This window comes from Sphaerodactylus townsendi, linkage group LG06 (assembly GCF_021028975.2).
Source record: "Sphaerodactylus townsendi isolate TG3544 linkage group LG06, MPM_Stown_v2.3, whole genome shotgun sequence".
Classification (NCBI taxonomy): Eukaryota; Metazoa; Chordata; class Lepidosauria; order Squamata; family Sphaerodactylidae; genus Sphaerodactylus; species Sphaerodactylus townsendi.
In genome coordinates this window covers 30,137,503-30,161,124 of record NC_059430.1, presented here as the reverse complement: position 1 = coordinate 30,161,124, position 23,622 = coordinate 30,137,503, and the positions used below count along the sequence as shown (strand labels likewise).

Sequence of the window (23,622 nt, the reverse complement as noted above, 5' to 3'; positions counted from 1 at the left end):
AAAGGGGGGGGGATATAAATCCAAACTCTCCAAACTCTTTACCACCACAGGCACAATGGCAGTTTCAATTCACAAAGTTTCATAACTTTATGGATTCATAAAGGTAGCCAGAATTGAGTAAACCTGTATTTGTCCTTTGGAGAAAATTGGATACAAATTGAGCAGTTGAATGGAGCTATCTTCTGGCCTATCAGCACCAAACACTGATATGCGGTTTTTATATTAGTCATACCCTCATACAAAGAATTTGGGACATAGCAGTTTGGTAACAGCGCTGAGAATCCTCTGTTACAAATCCCCCGTCACTCCCAAAGGCGTTCCCTGGAGTTAGGGAATGTGTATTTAAAATGTGTTGTGAAGATAAGATCTGTAAAAGTGATTTAAACCCCAGTACATTTATTTGCCAAGCATGAACAAGCTGACGCGGAAGGTGTTTTATTAGTCACACAATTTGGAAAGAAAAGCTTTGACGTACAGAGCAGTCAAATCGCTCCATCTTTGGCTTACAGCATACCTTTTCGGAATGTTCTCAATGACTGGTACAAAAGGGGAAATGCAGGTAGCCCAAAGATTAACATCTAATTCCCAGTAATTGCCCAGATTATATTATCCTCCATTCTCACTGTTTGTGAATGTGATTCATCCGCAGGCTCAGCCCAACACAAGGAACTCATCTGGAGCTCTTTTCCTCCTGCTGCCTTACAAATAAGTTAGCAAGAGGTTAGTTTATGACTCCACACAAATGTTATTGACCTGTAAGGAACAAAGAGAACACCTATGTGAAGAGAGGTAGTCTGCAGTTCTTGATTGCAGTGGTGTAGCTAGACTAGAGTAAGCCAGGGTGCACCTCTGGCTTTCACTTGCTTGACACCCCACTTTTTGGGAAAGGAGCAGGCAGGATAAAGAGGCTAGGAAGCCTGCCTGCATTACCTGGGCCTGGTGGGAGTACATTTCCTAAGGCCCCTGGGTGCTTGGTTCCAGCCCAGGCAATGCAGGCGGGCTTTCAACTCGATAAAAGTAAGCAGATGACCCATAATGAGAGAACAGGAGGGGAAGGAGGTTTCCACCCCATGACTGGCTAGAATGGAGTGTAGTCATTCAGCACCCCCCCTTCCCCTGGTAGCTTCACCACTGCTTGATTGACAAAGGAAGCTTTGACTCAGGAAAACTTTTCCCTTGAAAAATTGTGCTGGTCTTTAATTCAGGCTTGAATTTTGTTCTTCTTCTATAGACCAACACCTGAAAAACTGCCCTTCAATGGTGAATCAAGGTAGGCAACATATGTAATCTGCATGATAACATGCCAGGGAAAAACTGACACGAATGCTTCCGGTGTCGAAATATGCAGCAACCAGAGTAATGTGTAGCTTGCCTATGAAGCTACTGGTGAAAGCTCTACAAATAAGGCCAGCCAGAGTTCCCAAGGCAAAGGATTATAAACAGAGAGTTTTTTCCTTAGGGTTTTTTTTTTAATTAAACGATTGCCAAGTTGGCATGCTCTGCTTTGAGTTGTGGCCAACCTTCATCTGCTCCTCTTTCAACTAATGTCTGAGAGTGTGAAACTTCCCTTTGCTACTAGCACAAGCTGCCAATCCTTGTGATATTGTAACTGTGCAAGTGCTAAACTGTTTTCAGATGATACATCCTGCGAGAGAAAAGCAACACACTTACAGCCCAATCCAGATGGGTGAGGAGAATGAAGTTATGAATATGGTGCAGGCTCGCACCGATGCGCTGCAATCTTCGATATGCTTTCTTCATGTGTGTTTAGTGCCATCAAGTCACTTTTGATGTATGGCGACACTATGAATTAATGACCTCCCAAATGTCCTATTGTTAACAGCCTTGCTGAGGTCATGCAAAGTAAAGGCTGTGGTTTCCTTGATCGAGTCAATGCATCTCATGCTGGGTCTTCCTGTTTTCCTGCTATCGCCAGTTTTTCCTCAATAAATATCTTCTCCAGTGACTCTTGTCTTCTCATAATGTGACCAAAGTATGATAGCCTCAGTAGTCATTTTACCTTCTAGGAAGATTTAAGCTTGATTTAATCTAGAGCCCACTTATATGTCTTCTTAGTGGTCCACAGTATCCATAAAACTCTCCTCAGCTGCGACTGTTCCACCTTGAATGACTGCTAAGAGCTTAGCCCCTTGGTGGCGAACCTTTGGCACTCCAGATGTTAAGGACTACAATTCCCATGAGCCCCTGCCAGCATGGCCAATTGGTCTGCTGGCAGGGGCTGATAGAGGTAGTCCTGCTATCCTTGGAGTCTCAAAGTCCTCCTGCTCTCTGGACAAAGTTAGGAGATTGCTTTCTTCAGTGGATGCTTAACACAGCTGAGGATGGATAGATTCCCTTTACAACAAAGTGCTCTCTAGTACTAATGAAACAAGTATCACTGCACTTCATTCTCCCAGAGGGTCATTCTTGTTTGATCCTTTATGTTAATCATTTTTAAAGTATACAAAATAAAATTGAAGAGACAGATGACGAATATATTTATGTCCACTATATCAAGGCACAGAAATGAATAAATAACACTTTGTTCGTTTGTTCTCTCATGGCTTACACCATCACACAAAATTGTTTCTACTTACAACTTTGACAACAGCTGTATTTTCCTGAGGTTTATAAACATTCCAGGACTTATTAATTTCTCAGAATCCTCCCAGATGTCAAGTGTGACTCTAGCTGCTTCCATCCAAGATCTATTTATAGTTGCTGTTTTGCACACAAGCATTCCATTCCATACTCTTTGTGTGAATCTTCCAGTTTTTAGCTATTAACATTTCATCCAAATCGAAGCACTACTCTGGTAGCAGCTCTCCTGGGTTCCAGAAAGAGAATGACTGCACTTATCATAGGAGATCCTTTAGCTGGAGATATAAGAAATTGAACCATAGAGTGGCTACATTAGTGATCTTGTAGTTGTTCCCCCTGGCAGTCATTTTATGATGGTGACCCCTACCTAGTCTTAAAATTCCACAAATGAGCGCAGATTTCAACTGTTTTTTATGCCAATTAATGACTGCTACTTGGGAAAATTTGTGCACATTGACTGTTCATCTGTGATGTGGTTGGATTAGATTGAGCGAGGAACAGGTGGAACACTAGCTGAAGCTGAACAAAAGCACTGTGAACTGATTTTCTACAGAGACTACAGTATCAAGTATCACTCTCAAGCGGCTTTAAAAATCACCACAGAAAAAACTATACGACAAGTTATTGCCTAGTTTCTAATTTGCCTTTTCTTGACCAAATGCTTTATATTAATACAAAACCAACTCCCAGCCCTTCCTAGATAAATCATTTTTCCTAGACCTTTCAGCCCAATTTCTGACCAGATTGTGGGATGGAGATAGTGCTGGTGACCCCAGCAAATGACCTCTGTCTAAATGTAAACAAAGAGGCTGTGCCTCTCTGCTGCTTTTGCTAGACTTATCAGCAGCCTTTGACACAGTGGACTATGCTATCCCACTGAGCCATTTAGAAGTAGGGATCAAGGGCTTTGAATTGGTTTAGTCGTTCCTTTTAGGCAAGACTCAGAATATTTCTGTCAGAGACACATTTTCACAGTGCTGGACCTGATTTCTGGGATTCCATAAGGTTCAATCTTGTCTTTAATGCTACTTAGTGGCCCTTTCCACATAAATCTTCTAAAATCTTTGGAAGCAGGAAATAAAACATTTCCTCTACTGAGTTCTGCAGGGTTTTTTTCACCCCCTTTGGCCCCCCCCCCAAAAAAAATTATTTGCACCTTCAAAATGTTTTAAATGAATGCTCTTTTAAAACAATCCTTTAGTTGAAACATTTTCAAAATGGTCCCGAGATGTTTCCAATACCTCTTTGTCTTCCCTGAACTTCCTCCTTGGTGCAATTTTCTGAGTTCATTCCTTGATCCTTGCCTGTTTTTCCTATACCATTTCTGTGAGTTTCTTTAGTTGCGTGGGGCTAATCTTTGAAGGATGGCGTGTAGAAGGCACAGAGAATCATAGCACAAAGCTGTGAAGCTTGGAAGCATCATATGGACAACATATTTTTTTAAAATGGGGAACTCACAAAATGGCAGAAATACATCCTGGTAAAGGGGGGGGGGATTGAAAATGTTTTAGAAACTTTTTGGAGATTTGTGCAGAAAGGGCCTATGTTAAGCCCTTTGGAGAAATAAGTCATGGTTTTCAAACAAGGTGCCATCAATAGGTTGATAGGCTGAAGTCACCCAGCTCTACACTTCTTTATCGAAATTGTCTGGTGATACTACAGTGTCTCTGAACCAATGCCTGACTGCTGTAGTTTAATAGCTAAGGGTAAACAAGCTGAATACAGGCAGAGTAATGTTGACTGGGAAAACTGAGAAGGACAGAAGACTCCCCACTTTTGATGGGGTCTCTTGCTAACACAGTTAAGAACACTGTGTTGTTTACCTCTGAAGATGCCAGCCACAGATGCAACCTCTGAAGATGCCAGCCACAGATGCAACCTCTGAAGATGCCAGCCACAGATGCAGGCGAAACGTCAGGAGAGAATGCTGCTAGAACACGGCCATACAGCCCGGAAACCACACAGCACCCAACTGTTTATTCATCAGTTACCAGGCTCAATTCAAGTTTTTACCTTTCACCTACAAAATGCTTAATGGCATATGAGAGTGGAGATAGAGGCTCCGGACTTTATTGACCCACTGCAAGCTGCAGCTACTAGGATTTCAGTATATGTGTGAGGCATTCCAATCCTTAAGAATATGGGATAGGACTTTGTCTTCCTCTCTCTTCTCAATGCCTGCCTTGACCTGCCATGCCAAATATTCCCTCACAGTCTTCACTCCCCTGTTTGCCTGCTGTTCTCCAGTCCTGTCCCCTGCCCAAGCAAATCTACCTTATGGTCCTCCTGTTGCTGCCTTCCTGTGCAGGTGCCTTACCCAATCTTCTTCAACCTAAGAGGCTACAGTGCTGTCTGTGTTATTATCTGGAACCTTTCCTGTCAATTTTTCCATATACTTTAATATTAAACACAGGTGCCTTTCATTGCCACAAAAGGGGGGGTGTAATTCTATTTGTCTTAAATTTGGCAGTGTGGGTATGCTCAGGGAATACCCCTAAGTTTTGTCCAGTTCAGATGGAAAAGCTTGACGGAAGGCACAGATGTGAGAAGAGGTGCATATGTCTTCCACTGAAACCGATGGGAAATAATGAAATAGACATCCCAAAGTGAAACAACATGAGCAAAAATAATGCAACAAAATCAAATGAATCCTCAACCCAATAACTAACCAGTCTCTTTTGCAATTAATAACAAAAACAAAAGAAATCAAAGAAACTCCTGTGCACAAGTCTACTGACTAACTACCATCACCCATGCTCAATTTTCCCAACAGATTTTTGAATTCCAGCCCACCGTCTTAAAGTGCAATCCTAGGAGAGGAAGGGGACCAAAAGAATGGTGGGAGTGGCACAAGGGCTTACCAGCGCATGGGGCAAATACACCAGAGGGGTGCTAACACGTGTTAAGAGTGCTTGCTTACGGGCAGTGGGAGCACTAGAGGCTGTACAGGGCACTTGAATGCGGAAGCGGCCGCAGGACCAACAGTTGTCCGTCACAGGAGCCCATACTGGCACTGGTAAGGGTGTTTGGGAGAAATCCCCAGGAATGGAGCTCACTTTAGGCTGTGGTTTTTCAGCCTGGGAATGTTCCACCAACACCCTCACCAGTGCCGATGTGGGCTCTGGTAGCAGAGAAGAAAAATCCGAGAACATGAGGTATAAATATTTTAATAAATACAGTTTTTACTTAGTGGAATGGTAGGATGGGATAGAATCCACCCCACTGCATTCTCTTGACACTGGAACCACCCATCACCATTAACCTATTTAGTTTCTAGGGAGAAACTAGATTAGATGACTTACTCCACTTTTTAAGTTACCTGGGCATATTCAGACCAGGGCTTTAGTGCTGGCAGGGTATCTTCCCCATGCTTTTCTCTTGATTTAAGCCTCCAAGTAACACTGTTTGCCCAAATGATGTATCCACATTTTCCTGTTATGAACATAAGAACATAAGAACATAAGAACAAGCCAGCTGGATCAGACCAAAGTCCATCTAGTCCAGCTCTCTGCTACTCGCAGTGGCCCTGGAGTGCCTTTGGGAGCTCACATGTAGGATGTGAACGCAATGGCCTTCTGCGGCTGTTGCTCCCGATCACCTGGTCTGTTAAGGCATTTGCAATCTCAGATCAAAGAGGATCAAGATTGGTAGCCATAAATCAACTTCTCCTCCATAAATCTGTCCAAACCCCTTTTAAAGCTATCCAGGTTAGGTATCACCTCCTGTGGCAGCATATTCCAAACACCAATCCTGCGTTCTGCATTGAAGAGAAGTGTTTCCCTTTTATTAGTCCTAATTCTTCCCCAGCATTTTCAATGAATGCCCCCTGGTTCCTAGTATTGTGAGAAGAGAGAAAAAATGTCTCTCTGTCAGCATTTTCTATCCCATGCATTTTGTAGACTTTAATCCATATCCCCCTCAGCCTCCTCTCCAAACTAAAAGGAGTCCCAAGCGCTGCAGCCTCTCCTCATAGGAAGGGTGCTCCAGTCCCTCAATCATCCTTGTTGCCCTTCTCTGCACTTTTCTATCTCCTCAATATCCTTTTGAGAATCGTGACCAGAACTGGACACACCACAATTACTCCAAGTGCGATTAAGCACACCACTGCTTTATATAAGGGCATGACAATCTTTGCAGTTTTATTATCAATTCCTTTTCTAATGATCCCCAGCATAGAGTTTGCCTTTTTTCACAGCTGCCATGCATTGAGTTGACATTCCCATTGGAACTATCTTCAGGCAGCCTAAATCCCTTTCCTGGTCTGTGACTGATAGCACTGACCCTGCTTAGCATGTATGTGAAGTTTGGATTTTTTGCCTATATGTGCATCCGCGCTACATTTGGCTACATTGAACTGCATTTGCCATTTCTGAGCCCACTCATCTAATTTATCAAGGTCCGCTTGGAGCTCTTCGCAATCCTTTGTGGTTCTCACCACCCTACATAATTATGAAGAAAATAACAACTAAAGTGTATGTATTATTTAAATCAGGAAAACTGTGCAGTGGAGTAAGTTTAAGCTTCCTTATCTCCCCTGCCCCCTTCTATTAGTTTTTGCTTGTGCTTTGTTTTAATGAACAGAAAACAGGACTCCAATAACACATCTGCTTTGATCATTCCTTAGGGTTGAGAGCTCTGGGTTGGAAAACATCTGGAGATTTTGGAAGTGGAGTCTGAGCCAGCAGGACTGGGGGAGAGAATTCACTGGGATATATTTCAAGAGTCCACCTTCCAAAGCAGCCATTTTTTCCAGGTGGACTGATCTCTGTGGCCAGGGGATGTTGCAATCCCAGGAGATCTCCAGCTACTACCTGGAGGTTAGCAATCTAGTTTAGCTCTACTGTTGAGAAGGGATGTTTAAAAAGCATGAGAAGCACAGAGGCTTTCAGAATGTAGTAGGAACCAGAGACTTCAACAGATCTAGCAACTTCTGCCGCTAAATAAGATATTTGGCTGTGCTCAAACATGAGCCCGAATATTTGGACTTATCCTACTTGATGTGATTTTAGTCCGTGAAGTCCAAGGGGCCAGAATTCTGAGTGTAATGCATTAAAAAGGTCAAGCAGCTAAGCAGTTCAGGACACTCAGCAGAGACCCCAAGAGACGGAATAGTACAATTACTACTTTCCAAGAACAGGAATTACTGGCACAGCAGATTACTTTGCTACATAACGGAGCTCCCAGGGGTGTGAACAAGCATCTCCAACCAAATTAAAATTCCCTCCCATTTTGTAAGTGTAGCTATATAAAAACAAATGTGATAAGCAAGATCTGCAGTTAACTGACTAAAGGAAAACTCTCTCATTTGAACCTGGAAAGTACATGAGGCAGATGAACACCCACAGAATAGCATGCGCCCGGTAATGAAAGGAGTGGAGATGTCCAAGGGCAGATAAATATGGGGGGCAGGTAAGAGGAGAGTATCAAGTGTGTTTTGGCTGCCTTATCAGAAGCCATTAATCACCACAGCCTCTGTTCCTCAGGCAAAGCAAACTTATGAGCGTGTGGGAAAGCCGCCAGACTTACATGCCCTAAGATAATAATGGGAAAGTCTGAGGCTGGAGCCTATCTGCCTCAGAGGAGACCAGAATCAGAGCAACTGCTTATCCTTTGTTTAAAATACAACTGATAAAAGTTTTAGCCTTAGCTCAAAGAATCCTGGCTCAAAGGCTAACAGGGTTAACAACTCCAGAGTGGGTAATTCCTGGAGATTTGGGTGTGGAGTCTGGAGAGGAGAGGGTTTGAAGAGAGTAGGAGGCTTAGCCAGGATGTGATGTCACATAATCCACCCTCCAAACCGACCACTTCCTCTGGAGAATTGATCTCTATCATCTGGAGATCTCCTGTATTCTAAACCTACAGACCCCACCTTACACGCCAATAAAAGGTCTGACAACTTTAGGGCAGGATTTAGCACACATCCATGGAGATTTTTTTAAAATGTAAAGCAATGATATCCTTGCAGTAGAAAATGGTGTAGAGCCACGCTGGTCTATATGGAATCTAAAAACAAGAATGGAACCCATGTAGAATGTTTTAACAGGATGATGCGCATTAATGTAGTGACCAGGACAAGCAAAACGATTCAAGAATAAGACACTACCAGAAGCCTTTGCTTCTTGACCAAAGTTTCTCTAGTCTCAAGATAGGCCAGTGAATAGGATAGGATATATTTTTAGCTTATTAGATAGCCTAGAAACCAGTGCTGGGTAAACACTCCTCCTGTTGTCTGTCCAATATATTGTTCTAAGAGAGCAAGATCAGGATGAACAGGTGCAAGTTGCTACTTTTAATGAGGTCTGAGGTAATCAGTTAACTAGAGGGAAACTGAAGAACTGCCCCTATAGGAATGAAATGAAGGTTTGAAGGATAATATATATTTTATTCACATACACACATATATGTGAGTGAATAGTATCGAAAAATTTATTATGATCACATTCAAAGCCGTTCGCGGTCTCGGACCTGCATACCTGAGGGGCATACTCTCCCCATATGTGCCCAGTAGGCCTCTGCTCCTCAGAGGAGGACCTACTCGTGATCCCTGGCCCAACAATGATCAGGCTGGCCTCCACGAGGGGCAGGGCCTTTTCAGCCCTAGCCCCTACCTGGTGGAACAGGCTTCCTAGGGAGATCAGAGCCCTGCAGGACTTACAGAGTTTCTGTAGGGCCTGCAAGACAGACCTGTTCCGTCAGACGTTTGGCCAGCCTGATTAAAAATATATCTACCATGTCATCTGGCCTCCCGTGGACACAAAAGGGGGGAGGGGGTAGCAGGGCCATCATCCACACATTTTAAATGGGTTCTATTTTTATGTAGCTGATATTTAAATTATGTTTTAAGGTATGTTTTAACCTTGTTGTGAACCGCCCTGAGCCCTCAGGGGGAGGGTGGCATAATAAACAAACAAACAAACAAACAAATTTAAGAATCCCATTGGTATAAGCACACATAAGAATCATATTATTTGCACTATAGAAAATAGATAAGTTTCCTGCAGCACTAGAAATCTAGCAAGTGATGTAATTTGGGATTTTGCCCAGAACCTTATATGAGCTTTCAAACTTCAAGGAACTAATTGGGACCTAGCTGCACTCTTAGATGATATATTATAAAGAGAGGGGAGGGGGAAAGGAGAGTTTGAGTAACTAATTAAAGAAATACACAGAAGCTTATATTCTGTCACAAAATGTAGAATTGATTGTTTTATTATGCACAGAAAACGTAAGCTGGAGTCCGCCTCCTGTTTGGATTATAGAAAAGCTAGTTTTCTTTGTTCACCTGCTCTTCTTTGTTACGGATCGAATCCTCTCTGATCTGAATAAAAGCCTATTAATTCAATCACCTGTCTCCCGGTAATTCTTCCTGCCCACTTTCCCTGGATTGGGAGATGGGTAGCTGCCAAAGATACTCCACGGAGTATCATTAACACACAAGACTGTGCTGGTTTTCAGGCTCACCAAAATTTTTTCAACCAGCAGTAAAGCTAATTGGTTGTCTGCGGCCCTCAGACGATGCACGCACGTTCAGACCTTAATACCACAGACTGAAGAATCTGCTTCCCACCTTTCTCTCTTTTGACATGCTGTAGCATCCAACATAATGAAGAGTTGCGGTCATCTTGAAAGTTTACACAACATGTTGTGTCAGTTTGGTTGATCCTAATAAACGGTATTACACGGATTTCATTGTTAGTCAGTTGTACATAGTTCAGCAGCAGATAGACAGAGGCTGAACCGAACTGATTTCAAGAAAGAGAACTGTTGTAGATGTCTTATTGGATTTATGACTGCCTGCTTTTGTGTTCACATGTGCACTCTCCCTCTCAGACACACACACTGAGCATTTGTCCTAAAACACAAGCTGCTTAAGAGAGCAGTTTTCATTTCAAAAGCAGCTTGCCATATTGCATAGTGCACTGGTGTGTGTCCCCCACCCACCCGCCCCCCAAAGCAAATTGTAATCTCAAAGCCCCCTTGGGCCCACTGAAGTAGCTACTCAGTTCTTTGGACCCCAGCCAGATCCTGGACAGAAAGCTTTGTTAGTTTCACCTGGTTTTAAACCCAACTGAAGCAAGAAACAAAGACTCCCACCCAACAACACAAATACACAGGGCTGCACAGGGCCCTTTAAAACAAGCCACTGTCACACTCAACATATAGCAGAGCAGAGGCACAGAATGTCACGCTCCCTCCAATTTTCAATCTGTCATCTTCTTTTACAGGACCACATTGCACAGGTAGTGAGTGGGCACATCTGTGGGCTACAGCTCCATCTGGGAGGAGGTCTGACCTCTACAATGGAAAGTAGAATCTCTGAGGCTTCCCCATATTTTGCCTTTACCCTGTAGCAAGGTCTCCCTTTCTGTGATGTATGTGACAAAGCAAAGGAGCTGAAAGATTTGCCATATATGATACAGGGCACATTATAAAAATTTGGTGTACTTGTGAAGGGCATCATTCTTCCAAACAAGGTTCCCTCTCCAACACAACTTGTTCTTATAATACAGGTCAAACAAAGATACCCTCTGCAGCTGCTGCTGTGGTATAGTTGGGACAGGTGCTGTTCCCATTTTTCAACCCCCCCCCCAAAAAATAATTACCAATCCAATATAATCTGTTTACAACACCAGTAATTTTAAAAATCAAGTAACATTTTAAGCAATTTTGGTCCTGCAGAAAAAAGCAGTAGTCAGCATGGTAGCTGGCGGATGCATGCTTGCAATGCGGTAAATTACTTGGATTAGTTCTGGCTCAGAATCATGGCATCCCAGAGAGGGCATGCCCTATTAAAAATCATCTCCGTTAGCATGCTGTTGCTGGTTAGCAGCATTCCTCATGCTGGGGTATGCTGGGGCATACTCAGACTCAATCAGATGAAGCTACATTATGCAAATGCAATGTCTAAGCATACTAAGCATGTAGTATGTACTGTATGCAGGCCCTCCCCACATGATCTGTGCACTACAAAATGGGGAAACTGAGCCAATACATACAGGTTGAACGTAAATATCCAAACATGCTGTGGGGGGGGGGGGGGCGGGATCCAAATTCATTGTTTTTATGCTGAAGATTTAGCATAAGACATTGATCAATCTAGTAAGAAACTCAAGAAAGTCATTGCAAATAGGCTGATGACAGCATAAGAATGTACAATTGTAGGCCACAGTAGGCGTAAGAGTTGGAATTTGTGAGGACAATGAAATGGTAAATTCTTATAGGAGGAATGGGTGAGATAAGGAACCCATAAGGGTATTGTTGCTATGCCACGGGCTAACTGAACTGTACATAAGGAAGTCTAACCTGGGTCACAGTGCACCTGTTCTTTTGAGCTTTATGCTGACAGAGTGTCTTTTGCAGCTGCAAAATAAACTTTTCTTTCCACTCCTAGTATTGGTTATGGGGTTCACTGATACCAGGCATGTTCCTAAATAAGGGTCACAGAAATATCTGGGTATAATGTAAATATCTTTAAAACCAAAATACTACTGTGTAATCAAAGGCCCTTTCCGCTGCCGGACCCAAGCGACAGCCTAGGGGGCGGTAAAATGCCACAGCCCCCAGGCTACCCCTACGTCCACCTGAGAAGCGGCTGCTGCAGCAGCAGCGCCAACCTCCCCCCCTCCCCAGAGCTGATCAGGCAGCCTAAGAAACAACTCAACCAACTAAAGGGTTGTTGTTGAGGCGTCTTCCATGGTGAGGTGCAGACTTAGCCAGAAAGGAACTGCCTCTGTTTCCCCCCTTCCCACTTGCTGCTTGCCTCTCATTAGCCATGCGTCCCACTGCTGGCCTCCTAAGTCCCTCCTGCAGCTGTCCCTCCGACCCCTGGGCTGAGGAGGCCAGCAGGACTGAGCCACACCAGAGGTACATGGGAAAGGGTAAGGGAAGAGGCGGCTCCATGCGGAGCCGCCTGCCGTCTGCCGGCCTCTCCAGAGGCCGTCTGCATGCCTGCATGCGAACGGCCTCCGCCTCCACGCCGGCGGAATTCCTGCCGGCGTGGAGGCGCCCTTACGGCCGTGCGGAAACGGCCAAAGAAAGAAGATTTAGATTATATAATTGGTTACAAAAAGCATCCCATTCAGCAGTAATTTGGTACTTAGGGATTAAAATATCTGCATATTTAAATCTCTTCTGTAATTTCAATTTAGAACCAGTTTTTACAGAACTTAAATGTAAATCGCAGTATCTAGCTTCTCTAATCATTGTTTAATACAATTAGCATGATTAAAATGTTGGTCCTTTCAAAATTAGTTTTCCTGTACCAAAATCTTCTGGTTTGTGCTTCAGACTTTAAGAAAATGCCGAAATGATTATTTTGCATGAGAGAAAAAAAGACCAAGGATTGACTGAAAACACATTCCGTTAAAGTGGAAATATCAGTGAACCCCATAACCAATACTATGAGTGGAAAGAAAAGTTTATTTTGTGTTGCATGTTATTATCACACAGCAAAAAGTTTATGGTTAGCTGAGTGGTTTACAGTGCAACTTGAGCCAGCGTTATGTATTGAACAAGCTTCAGTACTGATAACTCTGAGGCCCCTTCCACATGTGCAGAATGCGCTTTCAATCCACTTTCAATCCACTTTGCAGCTGGATTTTGCTGTGTGGAATAGCAAAACCCTCTTGCAAACAATTGTGAAAGTGGATTGAAAGTGAATTATTCAGCACGTGCGGACGGAGCCCGAGAGTCTTTTTTAGGAGGGAAATACTGACAGAATGAGGTTTCCTTCACAAAGGTCTTCAGAAGAAAAGAAGAGCTGGTTTTTTATTTTACTTTTCTCTACCAGAAGGAGTCTCAAAACAGCTTGCCTTGCCTCCCCCTTCCTCCAACAGGCGCCTTGTGAGGTAGGTGAGGCTGAAAGAGCTCTGAGAGAACTGTTAATGGCCCAAGATCACCCAGCTGGCTTCGTGTGGTGGAATGGGGAATCAAAACGCAGTTCTCCAGATCAAAATCTGCTGCTTTTAACCACTATACTGATTCCATTCTGAAAACATGGGATAAATGACAATCTAAAACGTCTCCCCATCTTTCACCTTTGAAATCTACTGTAACCCAATCTAAATTTAGTTGGACTAAACAACATTGCAAGTATTAGACTAATGCAAACCTGGACCATTTTTATGAGCTAGTGAAAAAAATAGTTTCTTATGAACTAATAATAATAAAAGCAAAAGAAATGCATAAGTTATTGTAATTAACACTGTTGCAGAAATACCAAGATATAGCAGGAGTTACAGGAACTTAAAATTATGTCCTGTTGGGAACTGAAACAAGTTTTCAAATTGTTTCATTACATTTAAATGTAAAGGTAGTTAATAATGTGTAGTAATGTAAATATAGAAAGGAATGTAAAAATTAAAAAGCAAAAAAACCCCAACATGCTGTGACCCATGGCGAAGGGATGAGATGCTCCCTACTACAAACAGGAAACAAAACCTCCGCATAGGACAACTTTTATGAATTTTTTTCATCTACAAGGTGTTTTTATTATTTTCATATTATTTTCGCACAAAAATCTCTCAAACAAGACACACAGTCAACTAAGACACAAACAAAACCAAGTTCAGAGAATGTCAGTTTGCCAAAAATAATTTATTCATGTGAAACTAATTTGGAACAATCTCGTCAGAACCAAAGTATTTCCCCATATACACAGAGCAGAAGATACTAAAACAGGTAAAAGGGGACAGGGAGTGCCTTATCGGCAGTTGTCAGTCATTAAAAAAGGTATGCTGGATACTGTGGAACTTGTTCTGCTCACGTCAGCACTTTCCCACGAGGGGCCTTACCATCAACACAAGAGACTCTTCCATTCTTGGAAGAGACTCCGGCATCAGAGGAAGGTTCCTTGTGTGGGAAGGGGACAGTGCCGGAAGATGAGCAGGATCCAGTATGTTTCAAAGCACCCGAAGGACACAGTATGCATTGCTAGTGGAAAACTTGGCAACAGTTCAGAAGCAGTGTCAATCATTTCAGTCGAAACGTTCCCGCAGACTGAAACTCCTAACTTGCATCCTGGAACAGTAGGCCGCACAACCTGCTTTTAGCACAAGTTGAGAGGAGCTGAGCTAAACAAGTATTGGACCCTTTTTGCAAGACCCAGTCCTGCACAGATTTCCTCCACTGAGCTACAAAACAGCAGGGAAAAAAAAGTGATTGTACAAAGTCTACCCTAAAACTCACAAAAAGCCTAAAACTCAGTCTACAGTGTGTTGCTTCCCATTATGAAAATCACACTGCTATAAGTGTTCTTTTAAGATGCATTTCAGCAATAAAATGAAACCATGTGGAAAACCAGTTTCTTTCTGGGACAAGCCACAGAAGAGCTGATACTGCCACAAAATGGGAAGGAGCACAGGAAGAAGAGAGAAACCAGCCAATGCTTTCTCTACCCCCCTCACCAACAGGATCCAACGTTAAAAAGCAAGAGAAAAGGTCCAGACTTTCAAAAGACATCTAAAGATGAAGCAAGAGCTTCTTATGGAAACAGAGCAAAACACAAATCATAAAACAGTACCAGCTAAGTACAGTCAACTGTAGCCACATGATTCAAAATTTACATTCATAAATAAAAAGGTATTACGGTACATTAAGTGTTTTAAAAGGCATTTTTGGAATGAGAGGAAGAATCCCTTTTAACCTCCTAAAATCTGTAAGTAATTTAAGTGTTTCTTTCCCCTCTCAGTCTCAGTGGCAAGAAGAAGCCGGGCCACAAGATGGGACTCTGGAACTGAAATTGGCAAGGAAGCATCCAGGTCAGCAAGGCTGTAGGCACAAGGATCAGTTTTCTGAAGCAGGCTGAGAATGGGCCAAGCAACGAAGTGCCTCAGCATCCAACTCATGATGTATTTCTAGATCTTACAGACAGATGATCAACAGTGAATCGGGAACAGAAAACCATACCCCCAAATGATCTAAGTTCACCTGAAGAGGTGAGGCAGCAACAGAGACTTATTATTCCGACTTGATTAATAAGGACCAAAACAATACATAATGCAAAAAAAAAAAAATCCAAGAGTGCTGCTGAAATAATCCACCTCTTGTTCTCCATAATGTCTAGGTCAGCTTGCTTCTTGTTCCAACATCACTGCCCCAAGCACTTCCTTATTCCAGAGCACTGGTTGCCATTAGTGGAATAAGGAGAATTTCAGCATAATTTCAGGAGGGTGGCCATTTTCGTCTGCAGTAGAACAGCTAGATTTTAGTCCAATGTCACCTTAGAGACCATCAAGAATGTTGAGATAAAAGCTTCCGAGAGTCAAGATATCTGACTAAGGGAGCTTCAATTCTTGAAAGCTTGTATCATCCCCCCCTCAATCTTGTTGGTATGTAAGGTGCTACTTGTCACTTAACATAATGACACTGGGGTACACGGAAAGCTTAATGCTAGAGGAGAGGGGAGAGACAATCTGATAGTTCTCAGGGCATCTCCATCCTTTTTAGAACCCCCCCCCCCACGCTGCCCTGAAAATGCAAAGGACAATTCGGCCATATTCCCTTCAACTTGATTGGGCCGCAACTTTAATTCCTCATTGAGAAAGTGTGCCTCTGAAGCTATCAAGGGCATCTCCAACCCAGACAACAAATAATTATTGCTGTTCAGAAATGGATAACTCCTTAGGTAATTCAGAACCCCCTTTTTCTTCTACCAGCCTCTCAAGTGCATTCAAAATCATATCATCAATGTCCACCTTAAAATCATATCATCAATGTCCACCTTAAAATTAAGGACCATGGTAAACTGACTACTTTTTCTACAAAATACTCAGCTCACACATCTCCAAAGACACAGCCTCATTCTCATTCTCACACTTCAAGCAGATCAACGGAAGAACCAATCAAGTATAAAATGTATCTGACTTGTGGAATAGAAGCAGCTTGCGAGATTTGAACGGGACAAATGTTTAAGACCAAAATAATATGGCCTCTGCCTTCTTGAGGCAGGGCAGTAAGGCCCTGGGCTGCTTTCACAGGTTCAGAGTTTCCTGATGTCCACTTTGTAGTGATATGGCCTGGCAGGAAGCACAAGGAAGGCAGCTGGTTCAGTCAGCTTGCCAAAAGCCAACAACCAAGAGGCACAAAGTTGACGAAAAGTAATGCTTTAGTCTCAAGTAACAAAGAGGCCTTTTTTAAAAGCCTATTTGCTAAAGGAAGCAGCAAAGAGAGCTTTGTGTCAGTTTTGTGGCTTCGGCCATTATCAGATGTTCAGACACAGCAGAAAAACGCAAACAAACAACAGTACAAAGAATTTAAGAGGGTCAATTCACACAGAAATTAGTGGTTAAAGAAACTTCCTGGATTGTACCACTTGTGGCTGCCTGAGGCGGGTTGTACACATGGACGCTTCCCAACTATCAATAAAAGCTTCCTTCAAACAGATGTCCCAAACAGGAAGATGGCAAATCTGAACTCCTCTCCAGGCCGCACCACTTTCCTGGGGGCAAGGAAATTTGTTTTGTAAGGACACATTCGCAACGTATGTTCTCAGCCACCGGCAGCCTGAAGCATTCCATTCCAGGAATGAAATCTTTACCATTTGATTCTGATGATTGCACAAGCCGGCTCGGAAAACGTGAGGTACAGTTAAAATGAAAACAATCCTCTCTGGCCTGTTCAACAAGCTCTTCAAGAATCAACCTCCACAGACGACCACCGTACGTCTTCAGACGGGTTTAAAACCATTCAGGTGACAACAACTGTCCTGCAGCAGCAAATCCTTTCAGAGCAATTTTCATCCAACTCTGGTTAAAAATAAAAGATACACGTGGAAATTCCGATAAACACGCTCTCTTCACTGGCCTTCGTTCAATGGTGACTAGGGCAGTCAGCCAGTCAACCTGCGCGTGGATGTCTCTCTCAGGAGCGCACTTATTTCCCTCACGATCAATGGTGCGATGAATAAGAGTGTCAAACTTGTCTGTGAAAAGAAAGGAGATTAAGGGCCATGAGACCAGCGCACAGTGCGGCTCAAAGCCATTCCGGCAGCTGCTCTAGGGTTATTTCACACATTATGCTGAGGTTATCCAGGTCTGCCGTTAGGACCCACAGCCAACCAGAGCTCTGACAAATGAACTGTTACAGAACTGTGTGTGTTGCCCTATCAGTCTTCAGGGTTTGAGCTGTTTTAATGCATGAAGAAGTCCCTCAAGCACAGTTTTCAAGAACGGGCAGACCAATTACATGCTGCACTTTCCAGCAGAGTAATTCTTCACATAACTGTTTGATAGGAGGCAGCCCCAGCATGAAGGGGATGCTCTTCCAACTGCGCACAGCATTCATTTATGAGTGCAAAACAACCCACAAATGAAAAAAAAGTCCTCACATAGAATGCAAGTTTCACCCCCCCCCCCCCATGAGGTAGGTTGCCTCCTCCCATTTCCAGGATGTTGCATACAACCACAGAACGGAGATGGTACAATCCCTATGGGAGATGCGCACTCCACTAAATGATAAAATGGTACTTTTGCACTTTAAAATATCATTCTGACTTGGAATATAAAGATGTATTTATTGAAAACATTTCTACAGGACCTTTCCATCTAAATAAGGTCCCCGAGACAGTGAACATTAAAACATTGCAACATTAAAACATTTCAAATAAAGGATATACACAATAATTGAATAAAACCACAACAGAATGCATCACACCAAAAAAAGGAGAGCCGCAACCGTTCTTGGAGGTATGCCAAACAGAACAAGAAAAGTCTTCATCCTCCAGTGGAAGGCAACTATAGAGAGAGACGAATGACTTTCCCTCAGGAGAAATTTCTGAAGCTTTGGTGCCACGACCAAGAAGGCCCTTTCTCAGGTTACCACCTGTCAAACTTCAGATGTCAGGGGCACCCAAACAGGGCCTCCAAAGATGACTGGAGTGGACGGCAGGCTCATATGGGAGAAGACAGCCTTTAAGGTATGCTGGCCCCAAGTAGTATAGGGCTTTAAAGGAAAATACCAGCACCCTGAATTGGGCATGGAAGCAAATCAGGAGCTAGTGTAAAGGGAACAAGACTGGAATGATAGGGCCTCCTACAACCCATTCCAGCCACAGCATTCTGTACCAACTGTAGCTTCTGGACAGTCTTTAAGGGCAGCCACATGTAGAACACATGGCAGCAATGATGCCCAGAACGAATGCAGCGGCTTCACCAGCTAAAAAGGCACCCCAGCCACCCCTGCCAATGGTTTATCCCGCATTAAGGGTCTTACCATTAAAATGAAGAAATAGAAAACCCACATCCATCCCAAGTTCTCTTGGATCAAGGACACGAGGTACTGGAAGCAGAAACACAGCACATGAGGAGTTAAAAAGTCGTCAAGGGACACATCACACACAATTGACACTTTTACTTCCTTCGTCATGCTTGGCCACAGAGCTACCCCTGATCTCCCCTTCACTTAAAAAGAAATCTGAGTACTTCAAGAGAAGGAATTGCAACTTCGTAAATTAAACGTCTGAACAAAATCCCACAATCAGTTGCCTAAAGATGTGCAGCTTCAGAGGTAAACTCCAAAGAGTTCTGAAACATGCATCTGAAGAACAAGAATACGGTATATTTATGGGGAAAGCAATTGTTGGAGCTGTGTGAAGTCAAAAGCTTTTGTAGAAATTTTGCCCTGAAATCTGCTGAGCGTTCTGTCATTTCCTTTTGTTTCCAACAGGGCAACCAGGTCAAACTAAGAGGGGGAGTTACCACTTCCCTGCATTTTTTCGTTCATTCTTTTTTCAGATTTTGAACATACTCCAACTGCTCGGTTCCCACTAGGGGAGACAGCCCAGCTCATGAATCTTAGCCGGTTGCTATGGAGATGGATCATCACCGATGACTACAACCTCAGGTAAAAGGAGGAAGCAATTTGTCAAACACAAAGCCCCGGTTTCTGTGGCAATGGGGACGTTCAAAACCTGGAGAATGGGCAAGGTGAACTTACTCGATAGGATTAATTCTACAGAGGATGTTTTCCATTGTGAGCGTCAAACAATGGTCGAAGTGACAGCACTGAGAACCATCAATGCTGCCTTCATGTGAGGGACAAATTGTTGGCTTCTCAAGGGAAAACCGCTCCAGAGACAGCATAATGCAAGCGGGGGCTCTCCCCCGCACATCGCATCCAGTCAGGCAGCATAAAGTTTCTTGGTACAGATCCTGGGGCCTGTTCAAAAGGTACCTGAAAACAAAGCAGCCAACTTGGGTCCCAGAGGAATCGAACCAGCAACTTTGCCAGACTCTTAATTACTCTCTTGCACCAGGCAAGATTTCCCTCCAAAGTCAGCTTCCTATTCTGTTGGCTTGTGAGACAATGCCTCTGTACATTACGGCAAGTGGTCGATTTAAAAGCGCGCAGCCTTTCTTCCATCATCACTCCATTGTCTAATGGGCTTTTCCAGCCTCATGAAGTCCACATTTGAAGCGATTATTTTAAGTACATTGCTACGCAAACCATTAATTCCTACATAAGTCCAGGGAGGTTCATAGAAGGGAAGGGACACTGACCAAGCAAAACAGAAATCCAGTACTGGGGAAGGGAATCCAGCCTCATAAATCTGTGTGTTCTGAAAGTCTCCTTTCAAAAGACAGCATGCCATCAAAACCTTTTCTAGACACCAGCTCAGATTGTTATAATAAAATCAGAATTAACATTCAAGCCGGCACGATTAGAGAAAACCATACAAGAAAAGCCATGTGTGGCTCCCGAGCCACTGAATGAGTATTGCTGGGCTAGAGCGTTGGACTAGGACTCTGATGATCTATTCTAGGATCAAGTCTCCAGGTAAATCCACAGAGTAACCTTGGGATAATCACTCTATCTAAGAATGCAGCCTCACAAGGCTCTTGAGAAGATAAGAGACAGATAATTGATATATGCTACCATGCACTGCTTAGAGGAAAGGAGAAGATGTAAATGAGGCTTTTCCTCATCTAGAAGGGGAACTGCATCTTCTAAGACCACGTGTGCCACCTGCAGTTAGACTGGGCATTGCACCATTCCTCATCAAGGATAACATCTTCATTACGTGAGCTTGGCAAGTGCTCTGAGATAATGGCAGTGTTGGCCAGGCAGCCAAATTATTCCCTCACTCTTTCTCTCCAAAATGACATACTCCCCATTTTAGTAAGGCAGGCTTGCCTAAATTCAAGACAGTGACTTCACAAGCTCACCCCCTCTTTCCCTCCAAGTCACTAAGGAGACCCTGAATTGATCCTCGCCCAGCAGTATCATCTTGCCTGGCTTCCCGGGTGACCAGGCCTCCAGAATTGTGTTCCCTACAGTCCAGTTCCGGCTGGGAGAAGGGCAAGAGTCACAAGGAGGCCATAAGGAATACGAAACTACTATAGAGAGACCCACAAGATTGACAGCCCCTTCTCATTCCCCCAGTGAATCTGATGGAGGATGACAGAACTAAGAACTGATGCTCCCAGTTTAAGAGAGACCCTCTGACTAGTTGCCTGGAGGCAGAACTTATTTGCCAGAGGGAACCAGGTAGGTGGACAGTTGAGCGTTTCTGTTAGGACTTCCTGCACCAACACCACATCCTGCTTGACAAATGACAATATGGAGCCAGGAGACAGAACAGCTGGTAGATATCTATTTTACCATATAAAACGGAGGGTGACAGGAATGCCTGAATTCATAAAAAGGGGCTAAAGTGAATTTAGAAACACATAATTCCATGATCAGGTCAATCAAGACCCATTTCCAGGAAGGTCTTCAATGAGACGTAACTTTTTCTTTCAAAAGATTTGAATTCATTGCAGCTATAAGTAAAGTTTTCAGCTAGCAAACTTTGGATACAACTTGGAGAGAGCTGATCCTTTTGGGGCTATGTTCCTTCCTCAGCAGAAACCATTTTTAATCCTTCTGGACAGATCTCTTTCTCACCTGACCCACGGCTGCTCCGATGCTGCCAGTGCCATCCACGATCCCTGTCACCGTCGCCAAAGCTTCACTGCTTCCCTTCACCATTTCTTGACGTCCCAGATCAGCGGAAATGGCTGAACTGATCATGTTAGAAGGACCCCCAATGAAAAAGCCTGGAGGACCACAGAAGGAAAAGCAGAAGAGAATACTACAACTGCAAGGGATGGGCACCACTTCAGATCTGAACCCAGATGTTCCCAGATGTGCCATGCTTTTCTGCAAATGCTGACGCCTGACGAACCACCCTCTTTCCAAGCTGTTCAAGGCCACCAGCTAAGATCCTCTTTCCAAATCCTGCTGTCTGTTTCCTAACTGCAGGAGGTAAGGTACGTGGCAGAGACAGGGTATTTTTAGTGGTGGCATCTCCCTTTGGAATGCCACACACCTTTGGAATGTTCATCTGGAGCCTACCATACTGTCTCCCAGGTACAAACTAGCCCAAACATTTTTTTTCTTTAATCCAGGCTTTTAACAAAGGCATTTGATATTTTTAGCTGTGTAATTGTCTGCTTCTAGCTCAAAGAATGTTTGATGGCTATTTATGCTGCTCAATTGTTTTATTCTATCTTTATGCCCACGGCTTGTTTTTAAGATTTCTACTGCATACTGTTGTTTTTAGGGTACTGTTTTGTACTTGTGAGCCACCTCAAGCAGGTCTCTGGAGAAGCAGCATATAAACTTCCTAAATTAAGTGTCGGGGACTTTTACATTTTTAAAAAGTTGCAGCAGGGAAAGAGTTAGAAAACATACTAAAGTTTTATAAAATTGTACACAGTTTGAAGAAAGTGAAGAAGAAGAGTTTAGATTTATATCCCCCCTTTCTCTCCTGTAGAAGACTCAAAGGGGCTTACAATCTCCTTGCCCTTGCCCCCTCACAACAAACACCCTGTGAGGTGGGTGGGGCTGAGAGAGCTCCGAAAAGCTATGACTAGCCCAAGGTCATCCAGTTGGTGTGTGTGGGAGTGTACAGACTAATCTGAATTCCCCAGATAAGCCTCCACAACTCAAGCGGCACAGCTGGGAATCAAACCCGGTTCCTCCAGATCAGAGTGCACCTGCTCTTAGCCACTGCTCTTAGCCACTACGCCACGGAGAGAACATTTTCTCCCTCTCCCTCAGAATACTAGAACTTGGGGACACCAAATGAAGTTGATGGGCAGTAAATTCTGGACAGCAAAAGAAAGTATCCTGCACAATACAAACCTAACCTATGGATTTCGCAGACACACGATGAAAAGACAGTCGCTCACTTAAATGACTTTTAAAAGGAATTAGATAAATCTATGGAAGAGAGCTCCATCAGCGGCTTAAGAGGACAGCCATGAAAAGCAATATGATGCGGTGGTTATAGTGTTGAACTAAGGAGCTAAGTTCAAGTCCCCACTCAACCAAGAAGCAAAATGGATGAGGCAGGGCTAGCTGATTGGTCTGTCTGCCTGTCTCTCTCCAAGTCACTCTGCAAGCCTGATATAACAACCAGATGGGAGAGGAGAGAGATAGGTGTGCTGCTCAGAAGTACCTAGAGGAAGGGTGAATAAAAATATAAACAGAGATTCAGAGGTAACAAGCCTATGAATTCCAGCTGTGCGAAAACAGGGCAAGGCTTTGGCCTTTAAGTCATCCTTGCAGAGTTCCTGGAGGCATGTGGCCAGTATGCATGATGAACTTTGGGTGTGAAGCTATGAGATCCTTCTAATGTTCTTGCCAGCATTGCTGGGGGGCCAGACGGGCAAGAGAGGATGTCCATTAGACCTTGCAGGACGCTAAAATTTTACTGGGTTGCTCCTTTACTAGGCCTATAATATATTATGATGAACACTTGCTCTTGAGACCGTCAGCACCATTGTCCGTTAGCACCGCTGAGGCTAGATCTAAAGTAATGCTGAAATAGCAGGGCCAACATCTTACCTGTAACAGCCATGATAACTGCATTGATGACTTTGCTGTTTGGTGATCCTAGAGAGACGGAGGGAAAAAAGCAAAGTCCCCTGAGAATCAAAATTCATCCCTGATTGAAGGATTCAGAAGCTGATTCGTAAAACAGCTCTCCAAGGCTATAAAATGCAAAGGTCTCTCTCTCGCTCTCTGCCTTCGTCATCC

General features: G+C 43.5%; 1 protein-coding gene across 1 annotated transcript in view; it reads right to left on the bottom strand.

The window, feature by feature from the left end:
* Positions 1 to 14,177: 14,177 nt before the first annotated feature.
* Positions 14,178 to 23,622, bottom strand: part of SLC37A3 (solute carrier family 37 member 3) — a 32,224-nt gene continuing 22,779 nt past the window's right edge. The window contains exons 12-15 of the mRNA XM_048501038.1: positions 23,431 to 23,478; positions 21,484 to 21,635; positions 18,811 to 18,876; positions 14,178 to 17,521 (exon numbers count right to left, since the gene is read on the bottom strand). Of these exons, the coding sequence (XP_048356995.1) occupies positions 17,429 to 17,521; positions 18,811 to 18,876; positions 21,484 to 21,635; positions 23,431 to 23,478 (359 nt within the window). The 3' untranslated portion in view covers positions 14,178 to 17,428. The remainder of the gene's footprint in view (positions 17,522 to 18,810; positions 18,877 to 21,483; positions 21,636 to 23,430; positions 23,479 to 23,622) is intronic.